Source organism: Desmodus rotundus, chromosome 7 (assembly GCF_022682495.2).
Source record: "Desmodus rotundus isolate HL8 chromosome 7, HLdesRot8A.1, whole genome shotgun sequence".
Classification (NCBI taxonomy): domain Eukaryota; kingdom Metazoa; phylum Chordata; class Mammalia; order Chiroptera; family Phyllostomidae; genus Desmodus; species Desmodus rotundus.
Window position 1 is genome coordinate 127,565,258 of NC_071393.1, and position 16,208 is coordinate 127,581,465.

The 16,208-nt window shown below is 47.4% G+C and overlaps 1 protein-coding gene across 2 annotated transcripts in view; it reads right to left on the reverse strand.

The window, feature by feature from the left end:
• The window catches only part of NRDE2 (NRDE-2, necessary for RNA interference, domain containing), a 37,655-nt gene extending 21,547 nt beyond the window's left edge, over positions 1–16,108 (reverse strand). For both annotated transcript variants that reach the window (XR_008427287.2, XM_024567633.4), the window contains exons 1-7: positions 15,959–16,108; positions 10,994–11,102; positions 9,352–9,585; positions 6,434–6,583; positions 4,538–4,988; positions 3,313–3,718; positions 1,549–1,682 (exon numbers count right to left, since the gene is read on the reverse strand). Coding sequence is in view for 1 of the 2 variants with exons in the window: in XM_024567633.4 (XP_024423401.2) it covers positions 1,549–1,682; positions 3,313–3,718; positions 4,538–4,988; positions 6,434–6,583; positions 9,352–9,585; positions 10,994–11,102; positions 15,959–16,022 (1,548 nt within the window). In the remaining variant the exon portion in view is untranslated. The remainder of the gene's footprint in view (positions 1–1,548; positions 1,683–3,312; positions 3,719–4,537; positions 4,989–6,433; positions 6,584–9,351; positions 9,586–10,993; positions 11,103–15,958) is intronic.
• Between the last annotated feature and the right edge of the window lie 100 nt (positions 16,109–16,208).

Here is a 16,208-nt window from a genome sequence, read left to right on the forward strand (position 1 = left end):
ACACCAAGGGCAGGAGCTGCAGGATTATCCAGCCCAGGCCCCGGGGACAGCCTTGCACACCAGGGGCAGGACAGTGTCCGGGAGAGCCTCAGAGGGCAAGGCCAGCGTCCTGGCCTGGGCCCTGGCTGCTGAGCACTCGGCAGCCTCCTCAGGGAGGGGGCCTGGGAAGACCACACTCCCTCTTTACAGGGTTTACTCTTACAAGAGAGATAGAAGAAAGCACACTCAAGAAAAAGAAGAGAGTGTTTTAAAAAAGTGTAGCACGTGCTTAAAACCAATTTATTCCACAGACCAGCAATACCAGACTACTTGTGGTAACAATGTCTCTTAGTCATGAAGATACAAGAAGTCCTTAAACAACAAGCTTATTTCCAAGTTGTCATGTAAATACTTTGCAGTTGCATGTGCTGTGAGTATTTCAACCCTCAAGACCTGGGATCAGCCCTCCTGACCCGTCTGAGGCGTGGTTCTCCACGCTCCAGTCCTGGGCAGCGCCCTCCGCCTGCCCCCCCCCCCCCGAAAAAAACGCTCATATCACAGACAGCAGGTGTCAGCCGAGCTGAGCGCACTGACCCTGACCCTGACCTGGACCCGGACCCCCAACTGAATGCCGCGTGCTCTGCAGAGCTGGCTAAGGATCACTTCTGTAGCACAGTACATTCTAAAGGTAGTAAAATACGTCTTAAAATAACTGCTATCTGGCTTGTTACACTAATAATCAGTTATACCGATATTCTTTAACACAATTTTGTCTGGGGAAAAATAAATAAAAGTAATGATGATAAAGTCTTTACAGGCAGTTCACAAAAACTGTACGATATGGAGACCTTAGCTTCTCAGGAAGGCCTTCGAAAGATCACCATGAACCCAGACATCCTTTCCACCTCCCACCAGACCCTCTGTGCAGAACAGGAAACTGAGTTTTCTTCGGTGGAAAAGGGCAGAGGAGGCTTTCCTCCATGAACAGCTAGCTCTATGGTCAGGCTGTTCTTTACTGCTTCGCATCACCAGTACTGGCAATGTTCACCTGTCCTGTGAATGGTCCCCCAATGGTCCCAATGGTCCCCCTCCCCCAATCAGGACCGGTGTGGACACCGTGCCTGCATGTGGTTCCATCTGCCACCCAGCGAAGACCTGAGGCAGTGGGAGGGCTCACGGGGGAGTGACTCAAGACCCACATTAGAGGGGGGCCGGGTGACACACAGTTTAAAAAGCGTGGCAAGGGTTCCCCCGACCGGTGGGCATAAGCAGCATTTTAACGAGGACCGAAGGAAGGAGAAAAAGGGACGTGATGAGTCTCTGTTCGGGGGCAGGGCCTTCTTTCACCCCCGCACGTCTCACTGCCTTCACCATGGGATCTTCCTGCACTGCTAGAGTCTTTCTGAGAAACAACCCTCAGCAGGCCTGATACGAAGGAAGACACGCCGTTTTAAAAATACTACCACCACCTCCCATGATCCCCACCTCCCCCCAAGAGAAAGGGAAGAAGGGAGGGGAGAAGGGGCGGGGAGAGTGGGGGTAGGCGAGAAGAGGAAAGCAGAGCTGCACCTGTCCTTTGGTGGGCAGGCCTTTCACGCTGTCGGGTTTGAAGAAGGTGAAGTCGATCATGGCCTGGAACAGAGAGACGGCTTTCTCCGAGTGACCGGCCTGGCGCAGGAGGTGGCACTGCTGCAGGAAGAGCGCTGGAAGCAGGCAGACGCAAGGGAGCCAGGTTACTGCCCGCAGGGGAAGAAGGGCGCTCCTAAGGCACAGTCGAACGGGACAGCATCTCCCTGAAGTGAGTCACCGTCACATCTCAAAGCTGTCCTACCTGCACGTCCTGGCTTACAAGGACTCACAACAGTACTGGAATCAAAGCGTGCTTAATCTAATTTTTATGTGACACTGGCACAGAATACAAATATGAACAATAAAAAGTACGTGTACATAAACATTAGGCAAGAGATTGGCCTAAATATTCATTACCAGAAACTCAAAGCTCATTACTACAAGAAAAATTCCAGGAAAAGGATGGCAAAGTAGATTTTTTAAAACCAGAAAGCCAAGATCTGTATTCTGTTGACCACTAGATGGCACTATTCGCCAGCAACCCTCATCATGTGCCCGGGCTGGCTGTACACCAATCCCCGTTCCACGTTTGGAACTTTGAGTTTGCCCTCACTGGGGTCCGGTTCCACTCGACGCCTAACAAGGAGCTTCGGGTTATGTGCTCCGTAAGTAACACAGAGCTATGTGGGCACATCTCCAGTGACTTCAAGTACAGGCTCTTCACGTCAGCGTGGTGAATGCTCGTTACTTTAGAACGGTGGGTTTTTACCTTTAGCTCATTGTGATAGCAGGTTTTGATCGAATGACTGCCTGATACTGAGCTCGACTGACTGTGTGTCACCTCCCGTGCACAACATCCTGTGAAGCAGGTGTCATACTATCGGTACTGGGGGAGAAACTGGAGCTCAAACAGGTGACGGAACCTACCCAAGGACACACCAAAACCAATGAAGGGCAAGCCCAGGGGTCAAGTCAAGAGCGATACTCTAGCTCCTGCACAGCATGCCGCCCCTGAGATCTCATACCCGGACAGAATTAATATTCCAGGCTCCTCGGGACACACCAAAAATGTTAACAGTACAGTATCAATAGCCTAAATATCTACGCAGTGAGTTCCAGTCGGTCAGGGCGCCCCACGAGCATCACTGCCTGACCCCCAAGAACTGGATGCAAGTGGCACATGCATCGCAATGGACAAGGCCATCAGCAGCCCGAGAGGTCCAGATCCCGACTGTGCCGCCCTGGTCAGTGAGGAGAGAGGCAGGTGCTTCTCGGCAGTGGTACTTCCCTCACTCACTGCCTCCAATGCCACCCCCACCCCACCCCCGCCAGCACTACTAAGGGGCTGGAGTAGGGAGAATCTGCTATGGTCAAGAGGAGTTGCAATAGTTTTTTTCTTGATTAACCAATTTTATCAATTTATCAATCAGATTTATCAACTTAAGAGTTTTCTGAAATAAGCCAAAATAAATGCTCGTTTTCAACTACAGTCAAAAATATAATTTCTGCTCTGGCTGGTGTGGTTCAGTGGACTGAATGCCAGCCAGCGAATCCAAGGGTCGCCAGTTCAATTCCCAGTCAGGGCACATGCCTGGGTTGAGGGCTAGGTTCCCAGTAGGGGGCACATGACAGGCAACCACACATTGATGTTTCTCTCCCTCTCTTTCTCCCTCCCTTCCCCTCTCTCTAAGAATAAATAAACAAAATCTTTTAAAAAAAGTATAATTCCTCCCACATAAATGGATCTGGTCCCTGTCTCCTTACCAAACATGGCCTCCTCGGTGCCAGGCAGCTCAGGGTGAGACAAGATGCTGCCATCCTTCACGGCCGACAAAGTACTCAGGCATTTTCCATAAAGACTGTGAATTTTTGATACTGAAAAGGTGCTGAACTGGCTCTGGCAAAATAAAAGGTATTTCTGCCAGAGGGCGGTATTGTTGGGATGTAGAAAGATCAGCTTCTGCCACTCTTTGACTAGCGTGGAGGGCTCCCAGAACTCTGCACAGAGCTTCAGCTTGGCCAGTTTCAGGTCCACGCTGCTCTGGTTGCTCTCAATGGCTCGCTCCAGAATGGCCAGCTTCTTCTCCAGAATGAGCTTCAGGGACCTCTTCCGCTTCTCCTGCCCTCCTTCCTCGATGGCATACAGGCCAGGGCTTTTCATGACCTCGTCCTCAACGAGAAAAAGACCCACTGAGAAATGCAAAGGGAACGGGGGATCCTCTGATTCTGCTCATCAAGTTACCGACAGGCCCCAATGGGTATCTCACCTCTCAAAATGGACTGCTATTCAGACTTTCTTGAAAGTCTGGTTTATCACAATTTCTTCTAATGGAAACTCAGTTCCTCGGGTGCCTGTGTCACCGAGAGAATTGGTTCTTGTGTTTATCAGCCTAACCACTCCCTGTCATTTAACACTTAGATTCATGTATCAATAACCAGCATGCAAGGCCTTGAAAACCTTTTCTGAAGAGTCAACTTTACCATTAAAACAGTCAAATGTGGGACAAAATACAGTTGTGTAAGTGGCTCAAAACACTGAGTGGAACTCGGAGAACCCGTGCATCTCAGAAAGGGAGCACACAGCTGTAACCAGGTACCTCGGCGAGCAGCCCCTCCCCCACCAGCCTGTGCACACCCCCGAATGCCGCCCCTGCACGGTGACCATCTACTCTCCTTTCCAGATTCCGCTCAAATTTCACCTTCGCTCGGAAGCCCTTCCCTACTACTCTCTAGGGCAAGTCACCCCCTCGTCCATCCCCAAATTACGCATTAAAGCCTTTACCACCCCGGACTGCACATGTTCTTCACACGCCGGTCTTCCCGCCGCACTTGGGGCAAGCCCAGGGCAAGGGCTGTATTCCAGTAACTTGTAGGTGCCCAGTGCCTACAAGGGGTCCTCGCAGGAAGGAGCTCAAAAAGACCGGCACAGTACATCACTCGCCCAAAATGAGGACTGCCCCGCTAAGAGAACTGGGACAACAAAACTTACCTGAAAAGCAACAAATGCCATCCACAGCTGAACGTCCCGAGGATTCTCCCGCACCCTCCTGTTGAACTCCTCCACCTTGGCCTTGAGAAGCGTGTCCTCTCGGTCTGGCTCTACGTCTGGCTGCTTTGACTCCTGCTCTGAAGGGCCCTGTCCTTGTAACCACTGCGTGGTAGACTGATCATAAATCCCCAGAGGGTTCAGCCAGGTTGTAACGGGAGGAACCACGTCGTCCAAGCCTTTCACTGGGATAAAGGACACCGGCTCGGACGAGAGAGGTTCGGTCCTACCGCTGACGGCAACCCCATCGACATTCATCAACCCCACGCTCTTCTTCGTGAAGTAGCGCTCAGCACGCCTGCGTGAGCGCTTCTTTGCCGTGGAAGCCCCCTCCCAGGACACGCACTGCTTCTTAGGGTTGATGCCGAGGCAGGAGTCTCCTTTCCTCTTGTACCTTGCATTTGAGAAAGAGGAAAAACAACTGAGGGAATGTGTGCACTGGCTCTGAATGAGTGAAAGCTCACCAGACTTAAAGGCTCGTTATGCAAGGTAACTGCGCACATTCAAACTTGCCTTATCTTCAAACTGTTTCTATTTAGAGAAATATGAGGATTAGCAATTAACTTTTTCTGCCCCTTTGACTTACTCTTCCAACACTTCGAGGCCTCATTAACATCTCATGAATTTAAGATAGTGCCTGGCGTCTAGATCTTGGTAATTTATAATTTCCTGGAGCTTCGTAGCTCAACTACTGTCACCTACGTGACGTTATTTGACCGTCACGATCACGTGACAGGCAAGGCGGGTATCACTGTCCCCTTTCACACTGCTTCTGAAGAAGGGGACCAAGACCTCGGGCGACACCAGGCCAGCCGTCTCCTCGAGCAGTCCCTGCTCCTCGGCACTGTCCTGTGTCCCCACTTCAAGAGATCACATGTAGGTCTAAGGTTTTTTTAAATCCTGAAACAAAGTATGTCAAACAAAATTACATCTGGCTATTTTCTACTCTAGGGGAAAAGAGGCTGGGTTCTAGATGCTTTTATGGAACATGTAGGCGTCCCCAGAGTTACAAACACATGACTGCTGAATATCTGCACAAAAGCTCAGGAAAATTGTGCACTTTTTGGTATGTATGTTATATAAACAACCCAATTTAAAAATGGGCAGAAGATCTGAACAGAATTCACAAAAGAAGACATGAATGGCCAATAAACACATAAAAAAGTGTTCAACATCATTAGTCATCAAGGAAATGCAAATTAAAACCACAAAGAGACACCACGTGCCCACCCAAACGGCCAAAACTAAGAAGGCCGGCAACACCAAATGCTGGCGCGCGGTCTGTGGCGTCACCAGGACTCCCGTCTGCTGCTGACGGGAAGATAACTGGCACAGCCACTTTGGGAAAGGTCTGGCGGTTTCTCTCAAAAACTAAACATATTCTCGGCCGGCGTGGCTCAGTTAGTTGGGTTTGTCCCACAAAGTGAAAGGTCGCTGGTTTGATTCCAGGTCAGGGCACACGCCTGGGCTGCAGGCCGGGTGTCCGGTTGGGGGTGTGCGGGAGGCAACTGACCGATGTTCTCTTGCACACTGATGCTTCTCTCCCTCTCTTTCTCCCTCCCTTCCCTGCTCTCTAAAATAAATAAATAAAATCTTTAAAAAAAAATTTAAAAAGCTAAACACAGATCTACCCTATGACCCAGCAATTCTATTCCTTAGGTGTTTACCCAAGGAAAAGGGAACCCTGCGCCCACACTCAGATGGGCACAGAGGCTCTGGGCAGCGTTGCTCCTCACAGCCCAGCACTGCTGGGCAGAGCCCGGTGTCCGCCAGCAGGGGCATGAGAAACAGATGGCGGTGGACGCCCAGGGAAATCAGGGGAGGCTCCAGGACGGATACCTTGCTATGTCTCCTCGGTACAGGGACTTGTATTCCCAGTTGGCAGGGTCTGGCTTCTTATCTGTTCTGAAGGTTTCTTCCGTCAGAGCCTGAACGTCCTCGAGCCAGACGAGGCGGTGTCCGGTGTCCACGGAGGCACTGTTTTCCTGACTGTGGGGCCAGGGGAGGGGAGAGACCGGGAGCGGCACTTACAGACCTTCCCGTCACACATTTCCCGTAGGCAGAGACACGGGGGGTAGGCATTTCCAACTCCACGCAGCACGAAGGGAACTGAGGACAGAAACGCATCCGTGCCACACAGAGGGAGAGGACACCCGCTCCAAAAACCAGTCTTAAAATACAACACAGAAACTGTCACCACGAAGCGGCACCTTATCAAAAGAGAAGTCATCTCAGAAATTAACCTGAGGAATATACAGGTGTTCTTTTTCAAGTACTCCATTTAAATTATTGTAACCTGCATTTCGAATATATTTGTAGTTTTTTTTCTTTAAAAAAGGAAAAAAAGGGCTGCTCCCTCGTCACCTTATTTGAAAAGTGCTCAGGTTATTGATTCAACAGCTGTGACCAGTTCGACGTCAGATGTCACTCAGGCCCAGCCCAAGCCTCGTTTTCCAGTCTGCGCTCTGAGTACAGAGTTCTGCAGTAAGCACCGGCCTCCTACTAAAGGGCAGAGAGCCCACTGTAAGACCAGACTCGGAGTCATGCCTTTGACCCAGCTTGTCAGCTGGCAGACTTCCATCTCAGCTACAAATGGAGCCACGTCCCTAGGAGCCAAATGAGAGGGGGAAGGGTTTGGGGGCATCGGACATCTTTCCTCCTCTAAAGAAAATCAGTTCACAATGCTGCTGACACAGATGCCACCCACAGGTCACAACAGCCATTATCTGTTGTTACTTCTGCTTTCTGGTTCTTCCCAAACAACAAGATTCTGGAAGCCTCTAAGTCATTCTTGGCTGGGAATACAAGAGAATGGTATTTCAGGGACACAAAGTAGCAATTCAATAAATATTTGAGCGCCGTGTCTCAGGTTAAAATGCGTGGTGACATGAACACATTCCCCTCCAGAACAAATGTGGAGGGGGTTCTGTCAATGAAAACCGTAAGGGGCGATGAAGGAGAGGAAGAGAGTGATGCATCCCAGAATGCCAACTGAGGGTGGAAAAAAAAAAAAGGGCCAGCTGCAGACCACCCCTGGGGAGTCAACAAGCCCTCAGCCCTCCCCTGTTGGGTATTGAGGTCAGGACCCAGCATGTGGTCGGGCTGTGCGCAGGGAGGAGCCTGCCCCTGAAGGTGGGGAAGAAGTCATCCCAGGAAACAAAGGTCAGTGAGGAGCTGTAGCCTCTGGGGACATTTCACCTAAAATGCCATATGGTGTGCTTGAGGGTGATATTGTTACACTAAGGAATTACCTGTATTTGTCGGACTATAAGGCACACCTAGGTTTTAGAGGAGGAAAATAGGGGGGAAAAACCTGCTCCACTGCCCCCCCCCCACAAGCAAGCCAGGTAAGCTACATTAAGACTGTTAGACGCACCTCCACTTCCCCCCCCAAATTTGGGTGAAAAGGTACGTCTTATAGTCCGAAAAATACGGTACAGGCTCATGATTTTGTAATTAAAAACAGGGGGCATTATTTGTGCCAGAGTCTGTATATTCATTCATTCACATAACAGAAATGTATTCAGGATATGTTACTATGTACCCAGCCCTGTGCCAAGGCTGGGGCATGCCATGGCCAGAAAAGGGGACATGGTCTCTGCCCACATAAATTCAGTCGAATTTAGACCTTTGCTTGGCCCCTTTATTTTTCCTCCTAGAGCAAGTCTGGGTTACAGGTGTGGCACCTGAGATGCACAGAGGGCTAAATAAGCCTGGTCCCCCAAAGGCCAGCAGTGTCTTCCCACACGGGGCAGACGACAGCAGGATCCTGGGAGACTGCAGTGTTGGCCTCTCTGATGGTGACTCTCCAGGCCAGGCTCCAAAGGTGCTCCCACACTGAGCATCCCCGCCATCAGTGGGACGTCTGAGCACCCAGCAAAAGCAAATCACCCTCAAGAATTGCAAAAATCTTAGTAACACTAACTTTCTTAGTATGCTTTGGCCAGGTGCTTAACTATTCTCTCTTCTAGACTGTATGAACAAAGACAAAAAGTTACATGAGGAATAATTCAAGTATTTTCACCACATACTGACTGTCCCAGCCCCTGGGCAAGGTGCCTCCCTCTGCAGGAGGGGGTCAGCCTAGGCAGAGAGGAGGAGCCATCACGGAGCACCTACGCTGAGACCGTTCTGCAGAATGACTTAACTGTATGCTCAGGGTAGACACCAGTGCAACAAATGGAGAAATGAAGGCCCCAAGGAAGGGAGAAACTGTGGTCCCGAGCTATTTCATGGCTTCAACACAGTGTCCAAACAAATGTGAAGTAAGAAAAGGACAAAAGCATCCACTACGTTAAGGGCTATAATTAACATTCACCAAAGAGTGGGGGAGGGGAGGGTTGGTAATGGGAATGACTGAAAGGAAGATACTTCACAGTGAAGAGAAGACATTTCTCTTCCTCTTTGTACGCCTGGAGGCCAAAGGCCCCTCCCGGTGAACTAGCCCCTACACCACTGGGTGGCACATTTCCCATCCTTCAAATTTCCCAAAGACTTTTTGTCTAAATCAGATTTCAACACACTCATTGCTGTGCCCAGTTAACATTTCTCGAACAAAATCGTGGCCCTGATTTGTTGACGCTCTCTTTTTTTTAGGCTGACCAAATGGTAGAGCTCTGTTGTTTCCCGAGGTATTTATTGACTCCGTTTTGATTGCGTTGAACAGTCGCGCGAGTGTCTGACCTGCGGCAGCAAGTGAGGGAGGAAAACTGAAGGCTCGCTGTAAAACACCACAGGTACCCAGGGCAGAAACGTACCTCGGCCTCTCTGACTCTCTTCTGCCGTCTCGGAGGCCTCGGGAGGGCTTGTCCTTCTCAGAACCAGCGTCCGACTCGGATGCACTGCTGCCTGGCTGCCCTCGTCTTCTCCTGGTTTTCTTGTGGTGCTGATGCTTCCTTTTCTTCTTTTTCTCTTTCTTCCTCTTTCTGCTGGTTTGTCTGAGCTTTTCGTTTGCGTCACTTTCTTCTGAAGACTCTGATTTCAGAGGACTCCTGTTTGAAAAAATCACATTAGAATTTTCCCAAGAGATTAGGGAAAATATCATGCAAATAAGTAGCCAAACAAATATATGAGAATACAAAAGGAAATTCTAAAAATGCTCACACAGACTTTAGCTTCTAAACCTATACTTTCATATACATACACTTTTAAATCGAAGTAATCTACAGTTATTTTATCAACTATAGTATTTTTAAAAGCAACATTATAAAAGGTTTATTTTCAGTGCTACATATTATACCAGCATGTTCTTAATGCCAAAAAAAAAAAAAAAAAGCTTTAATTCCAGTCCTCGTTTTTGACGGTTATATGAGCTCATCATTACTGAAATGCCTACAAACCACTCCCTCTCATGCATTAACTGTTCCCGATTTCTGAAGGCTCCTTCTGCTTTTAGGGTCCCTGGCTTCCCGGGGTTCATCGTGTTAACAGACCATCTAGTCTATAATGGCGAGAGAGCACATTTCTCAATTCAGTGATCTCCCACAGTTCTTTCAAAGCTGGGTAGAAAAGTGTACCATTCCGCTTCTCTCAAAATTTTCATGAGATTTTATCACGTGTTATGGTCAGGGTCCAGCACGAGCCACACCAAGATGTGCCTCAGGGGTACGCAGATTACTTTGAGCTAAAGGCAATTTTAGCTTCTGGCTCAAGAGAAAGTTCTCCCTTCTCCCTTAACTACCTGAAAGACTTTGAATTAGAGGCCGTGCCCATGAGAGATGATCAGAGATAACTTTTTTCGACACATTTACGGGGCAGGGCAAACTTGTGTTTATGAATTGTTTGCCCCTCTGGTCACTGCTGTGGCCTTTTGCAGCCCCCAAGGGGCCTTACCTCATCCCTCGCTCAGGGAGTCTGCTACACCTCAACCCCCCTTTTTACGGCTCACATACTCAGGGTCTCTGGATCCCTCCTGTATGTGGGGTTCCCATGTGCATGATATTAAATGTGATTTCCTCTTGTCAATCTGCCTCCTATTGATTTATTATTTGGCCAGCCAAAAACAACCAGAGGAGGGAAATGGGAATTTTTCCCTTCCCCACATTATATTATGCGAGCTCCTCCTATTTTTACAAATGTGTTGGAACTATCTGAATTCCATGTTTATCGATAGTCTAAGGGTTACTAATGAGGCCAGTAAAGTTACTTAAGGATCACAACAATGCCATTTCCCTCATGGCCTAATTACTGGCAGTGACCGTGTCAGGAAGCAATGCAAAGGGGAAAAAAGACGAATCTGTAAGGGTGAGGTAAGGGAAAACAGGCAGAGATCAATCACCTCATTACTTTAAGAGTTTTACGGAGCTCTTTTGTCACGGGATTTTCTGAGGAGCACCATTCGAGCTAAGCCATAGATGGCACACTGACAAAGACTAAAACTCCCTCTACCAAAAATACTACCTCGTCAGCGGTGACCCTTCAGAAACGAGCGCTGAGGCCTCTTCAGTTTGTTGGCTCAGAGTTGTTATGGTCCCAACACAAAAGCTTGGGTTGCTCAGCCAATCTAATTCTGCACGTGCAAAAGAGAGAACAGATCAATGAAATGAGCTCAATACGGTTTCTGAGGCAGGAAATCCATCTTACCAGCTGGCATCCGAACTCACAGCCAGTGTCAGCCAAACATTTACAACGGTCCACAGGGGCCAAAGGAATCCGTGAAATTTTTATTTCACAGGGTACGGGGCTTTCACACACTCCAAAATATTTAAGACTGAAATCCTCTGTGATATCAGGCTGGGGCTTAAGCAAAAGCCGTGTAAGAAATGTGGCCTAAAAGGCAACGATGTTCCAGGCGGTCCATCTGTACTCTAATGAGCACGAAAGCTTTGAAGCTCTAGGTTTTAATGACCTCAAATTCGATGTAGGCAATTCCAAAAAGTTAAAAACCAAACCATGCATAAAAGCCTACCATGCTTAAAATTCTTACAGAAGACTACGATATCTTTCTTTAAAAGAACATTCCCATGTTCTGTAGTTAGGTAACTTAACAGAAACCATTCCTTACAGCAAACGGTCCTCCTCTTTGAAAAAAACACAAGGCGTCAACTTTTCTAACTGATGCTGAAATTATACACGATGTTAACAATGACTATCTACGGGTGCTGAGATTAAACGTCTGATTTTTTTTTTATTTTTACTTTTTTGCTGCTTACCCATCAATTTCTAACTCTTCTACAATGAACTATTTCTAAATTACTTATTTTCTGACTTTTAGGGGTCTTAGCTGTGAAGGAAAGGAAAAAAGCTTGGGCCCGTGGCAGCAGGGGTGTATTTGTCCCGTCTGGTTCTAGGACGGGTGCCAGAGCACATCCATACGCTGAGGAGGAAGAACCCACAAAACGGTCGCAGTTAGAAGAGAAGGGCCCTGGCTGGTGTGGCTCAGTGGATCGGGTGCCAGCCTGAAAGGTCACCGATTCGATTTCCAGTCAGGGCACATGCCTGGGTTGCGGGTCAGGTCCCCAGTTGGGGGCATATGAGAGGCAACCGATCAATGTTTCTCTCTCTCTTTCTCCCTCCCTTCCCCTCTCTCTAAAAGTAAATAAATAAAATCTTAGAAAGAGAAGGGTAATTAGATTTTTTAACAGTTGTACTGGGACATAATTTATATACCATAAGGTTCAACCATATAAAGTGTATAATTCACAAGGTTTTAGAGTATTTAGAATATGATACAATACCACCATAAAATAATTTTAGAACATTCTCTTCACCCCCCAAAACCCCCACACCTATTAGCAGGCTCTCCATCACCCGCCCCCTACTCTCTGACCCCAACTCCCAACCCTAGGCAACCACTAGTATTTTTTCTCTACAGATTTGCCTGTTTTGGACATTTAATATAAACAAGATCATACAATATACGGTCTTTTGTAATTGGCTTCTTTCACTTGACGTTTTCGATGTTCATCCATGCTTTAGCATGTATCACTGCTTTATTGCGGAACAGTATTCCATGGATTATGCCACATTTTACCCATTCATCAGTTGATGGGTACTTGGGTAGTTTCCACTGTGAGACTATTAGGAATAACACTGCCATGAACATTCATGTGCCGGTTTTTATATGAACATATGTCTTCATTTCTCTTGGGTGAGTATCGAGGAGCAGAATTGCTGGGTAACGGCAGCATGCTGGCAGTTCTGCCAGACTGTTTTGCAAACTGGCGGCACCATTTTACACTTGATTAACAATGTATGAGGATTCCAATTTCTCCACATCCTTGCCAACTTGTTCGTCTCTGTCTTTTCTATTACAGTCGTTTGAGTGGGGGTGTTTTCTCATTGTAGTTTTGACTTCCATTTCCCTGGTGACTGCTGATGTTGAGTAACTTTTCGTGTGTTTATCGGTCATTCATACTGGAGGAGAAATAGCTATTCCAATCTTTTGTCCATTTAATTGGATTGTCTTTTTATCAGAGTTGTAAGAGTTCTTTATATATTCTGTATGCTAGTGGTTGATGACAGGTACTTGATTTTATTCACTGCTTCATCCCCAGAAGTGGAATCAATGTCTGGCATACATTAGTAGGAGTTTAATAAATATTTGTGATAAAGGGGAGGAAGGAAAATTCCTAAGGAGGAAAGTATATTAAAAAGCACAGGAAAAAGGGAAAGAAAGGGATTCTAATTTACAAAGTGTCTACAGTAGGCCAAGCACCAGGTTTCGCACTCTACATCCTTATATCTTTTAATCCTCACAGCAACCCTCTAGGGAGGATTATGATCTCTCCTGTACAGAAGAGGAAACTAAGGCTCACAGGGATTAAGTGATGTGTAAGGTCATACCCAGTAAGGGCTAAACAACTCTTCACACCATCTTTCTTCTACTGTCTCTTTTTTCCTTCTGGGGTTGGTTCCCTTCCCTTGGGCTTAGTTCCTGGCAAGAGGCATGTGAAAACAGCTCCTGTTGCTCTCTGAGATCACAATTATTTCCACAATAATTGGATTCTAGAATGAACAAAGGAAAAGTGGGGGAAGATGAAACAATATGCAGATGCCCTCATATGAAGAGATGCCCCCCAATAATTCCAGTACTTTCTTACATAAAGATTCTAGACGGCGATGACAGCTTGGAGGAAAGATAAAGTGATACAAATGTCAAAAAACCCCACAAAGAGTGTGACTTCCCAAAGTCTTTCAGAAGGTACAAGAAAGGGTTTTAAGGGTGCAATGGAGGCTTTGCCATAAGGGGGAGCACGACGCGGGTGGGGGAGTAGTTTATGAGAAACTAAAACTGATGGATCGCAACATCACTAAGGGAGAGAAAACGAGATGGCAGGACCTCCTGGTATGATTCAACACCAAGTGCAGAGCGCCCCCAATGAGGTATTTTCAACTACAAAAAATTATGCCTGAGTCTTATTAACTCTCTGGATCTAATTACTAGTTTACAGGAAATACTGGGATAGAGAAGCATATTAAATGACACCATGAGGATTTGGTAGGAAGTGTGTATAGAACAAATGACCCAGTTTCCACAACAAATAAATCACAGGGGTAAATAGAGGAGAGGAAGAGACTTTCATATTTAAAAGAGACCCAAGAGACATATCCACAAAATATAATGTTGGATCTTTTTGGAGCCTGACTTGAACAAACCAACTGTAAAAGGCCATTTTTGAGACAAGTTGGGAAATCTGAACGTTGACAATTAGATGATATTAAAGAATTACAGTTAATTTCCTTATGAGTAATAATGTCGTTTAAATTTTTTAAAATATAGTACTTTACAAACAGCAGTTTTACAAACATTACTCTGATGCTGGGTACCCAGATGTCCAGTAAATACCGGTTAGAATAAATGACAAGAGCAACACTCCCTTATAAACCTTCCACTTCACCTTCCAAAACAGAAGGATAAACCTTGGCCTGTTATTCGAGTCACTACCCTCCCTCACCACCAGTCCCAACCATATTTCCCAAGGCTCCTCTTCATGCCCCTCGATGTCCAGACACACTGGACCATCTGCAGTTCTCTATATCGGTCTCCTTCCCTTCCTGAATGCCTTTGAAGGCCCTGGAATGCCCTTCCACTACCTCCATCTACCCAGCTCCTACCCTGTTGAAGACCCATCCCTAAAGTTAGTTCCAGTAGAAAGCCTTCCAGGGGTGTACAACCCGTGGCCTATGGGCCGCATGGCCAGGATGGCTGTGAATGCGGCCCAACACAAAACCGTACATTTACTTAAAACATTATGAAAAATTTTTTGTGAGTACATGTTGCAAGTATTTAATGTGCAGCCCAAGACAACTCTTCATCTTCCAGTGTGGCCCAGAGACGCCAAAAGGTGGGACACCCCTGCCTTATATGAACCTCCTGTCGAAGTCATTATTTCTGTAGTTCACCTATGACATCTCTAACGTCCAACCCTGTCCTGTTATTTCTGTGTTAAGTACCTACTACTGGTCTGTACATTCAGCAAATACTTATCAAAGACCTGTACTCTGGGCTCCTGCAAGGGGCGAAGTGTGCTACAGTGATTAGAGACACTGTCCTTGACCACACGGAGGGTACAGTTACTAAAGGACGACCAAAATCACACCACGTAAGAAATTAATTACAATTACGGTAACTGCTACAAAAAATACGTGTAGGAGCTAAAGGAGAGGATGTAAGAGGTCTCTGACACAATTGGGCTCTGCCACATAAGTGATGACTTAGAACCACTTTAAATTGCAATCACGACAGGCGTACCTCCTCTGATTGAGCTTCGCTTTATTGTGAATCACAGGTATTGAGTTTTTTACAAACGCAAGACCCTCCACCAGCAACAAGATTACAAGTCCCCTAACTGCGGTGGCCTGGAACCAAACCCTCACCCTCTAAGAGGTATGCCTGTTTGTGCATCGACATTTAATAGACACCCGGGGACTCTGAAGGCTTAAATATGTAATGCCATCACCTGACACACGGTTGGGTCTCAATAAATAAATAAATGTTAGTTCTTATTCCCAGTAGCTGTGCCTGGATGGAAAAACTGAATAGACTTAGGGTCCTTAATTCCCCTAGCTCTAAGCCTGCCTAAAGATTTGAACCCAATAAACACTCAGAAATAAGTAAAACAGGAAAGAAGGCATTAAGAACACCTAGCATTTGCGCCAGGAGTCTACTTGAGGTAAAGTAACTGAGGCTCATAGAAAGAATGGTTTGGGGGAACTCCTAGGTCTTCGTCCTTCCGTAACTATTCAATTCTAGTCCCCAAAAAGCCGGGCGAGGACAGGAGCCCTTCCCAGAAGGCTTTGCAGCGCCGCGGAGAACTCTGGGACATAAGTAGATAAACATCCAAAGACAGGGCCGACACTTGGGGCCGAGAAACTACGCCTTTAGCCCGCCGAGTGCCTTCTTCATCCCTTTTGTGTGCTTACCTTTCCTGGAGCTCCCGTTATCGGGAGCCTCACTAACACCCGCAAAGGCCGGGAACAGCGCCATGATCACAGGCCGCACCGCCCTGCCCCTCTACATAAATGGCGCCGGCGAGCGGACGACGGTAGTGTGACCTTCGTGGTCGCGGTGCGCTCTGGGAAGTGTGGTTTTCCGGGTTCTCAGACCGGCTGGCACGGGACCCGGCGGGGTAGGGCGCGGCGGGGCGGGGCGGGCCGGGGAAGGGAGGGGGGA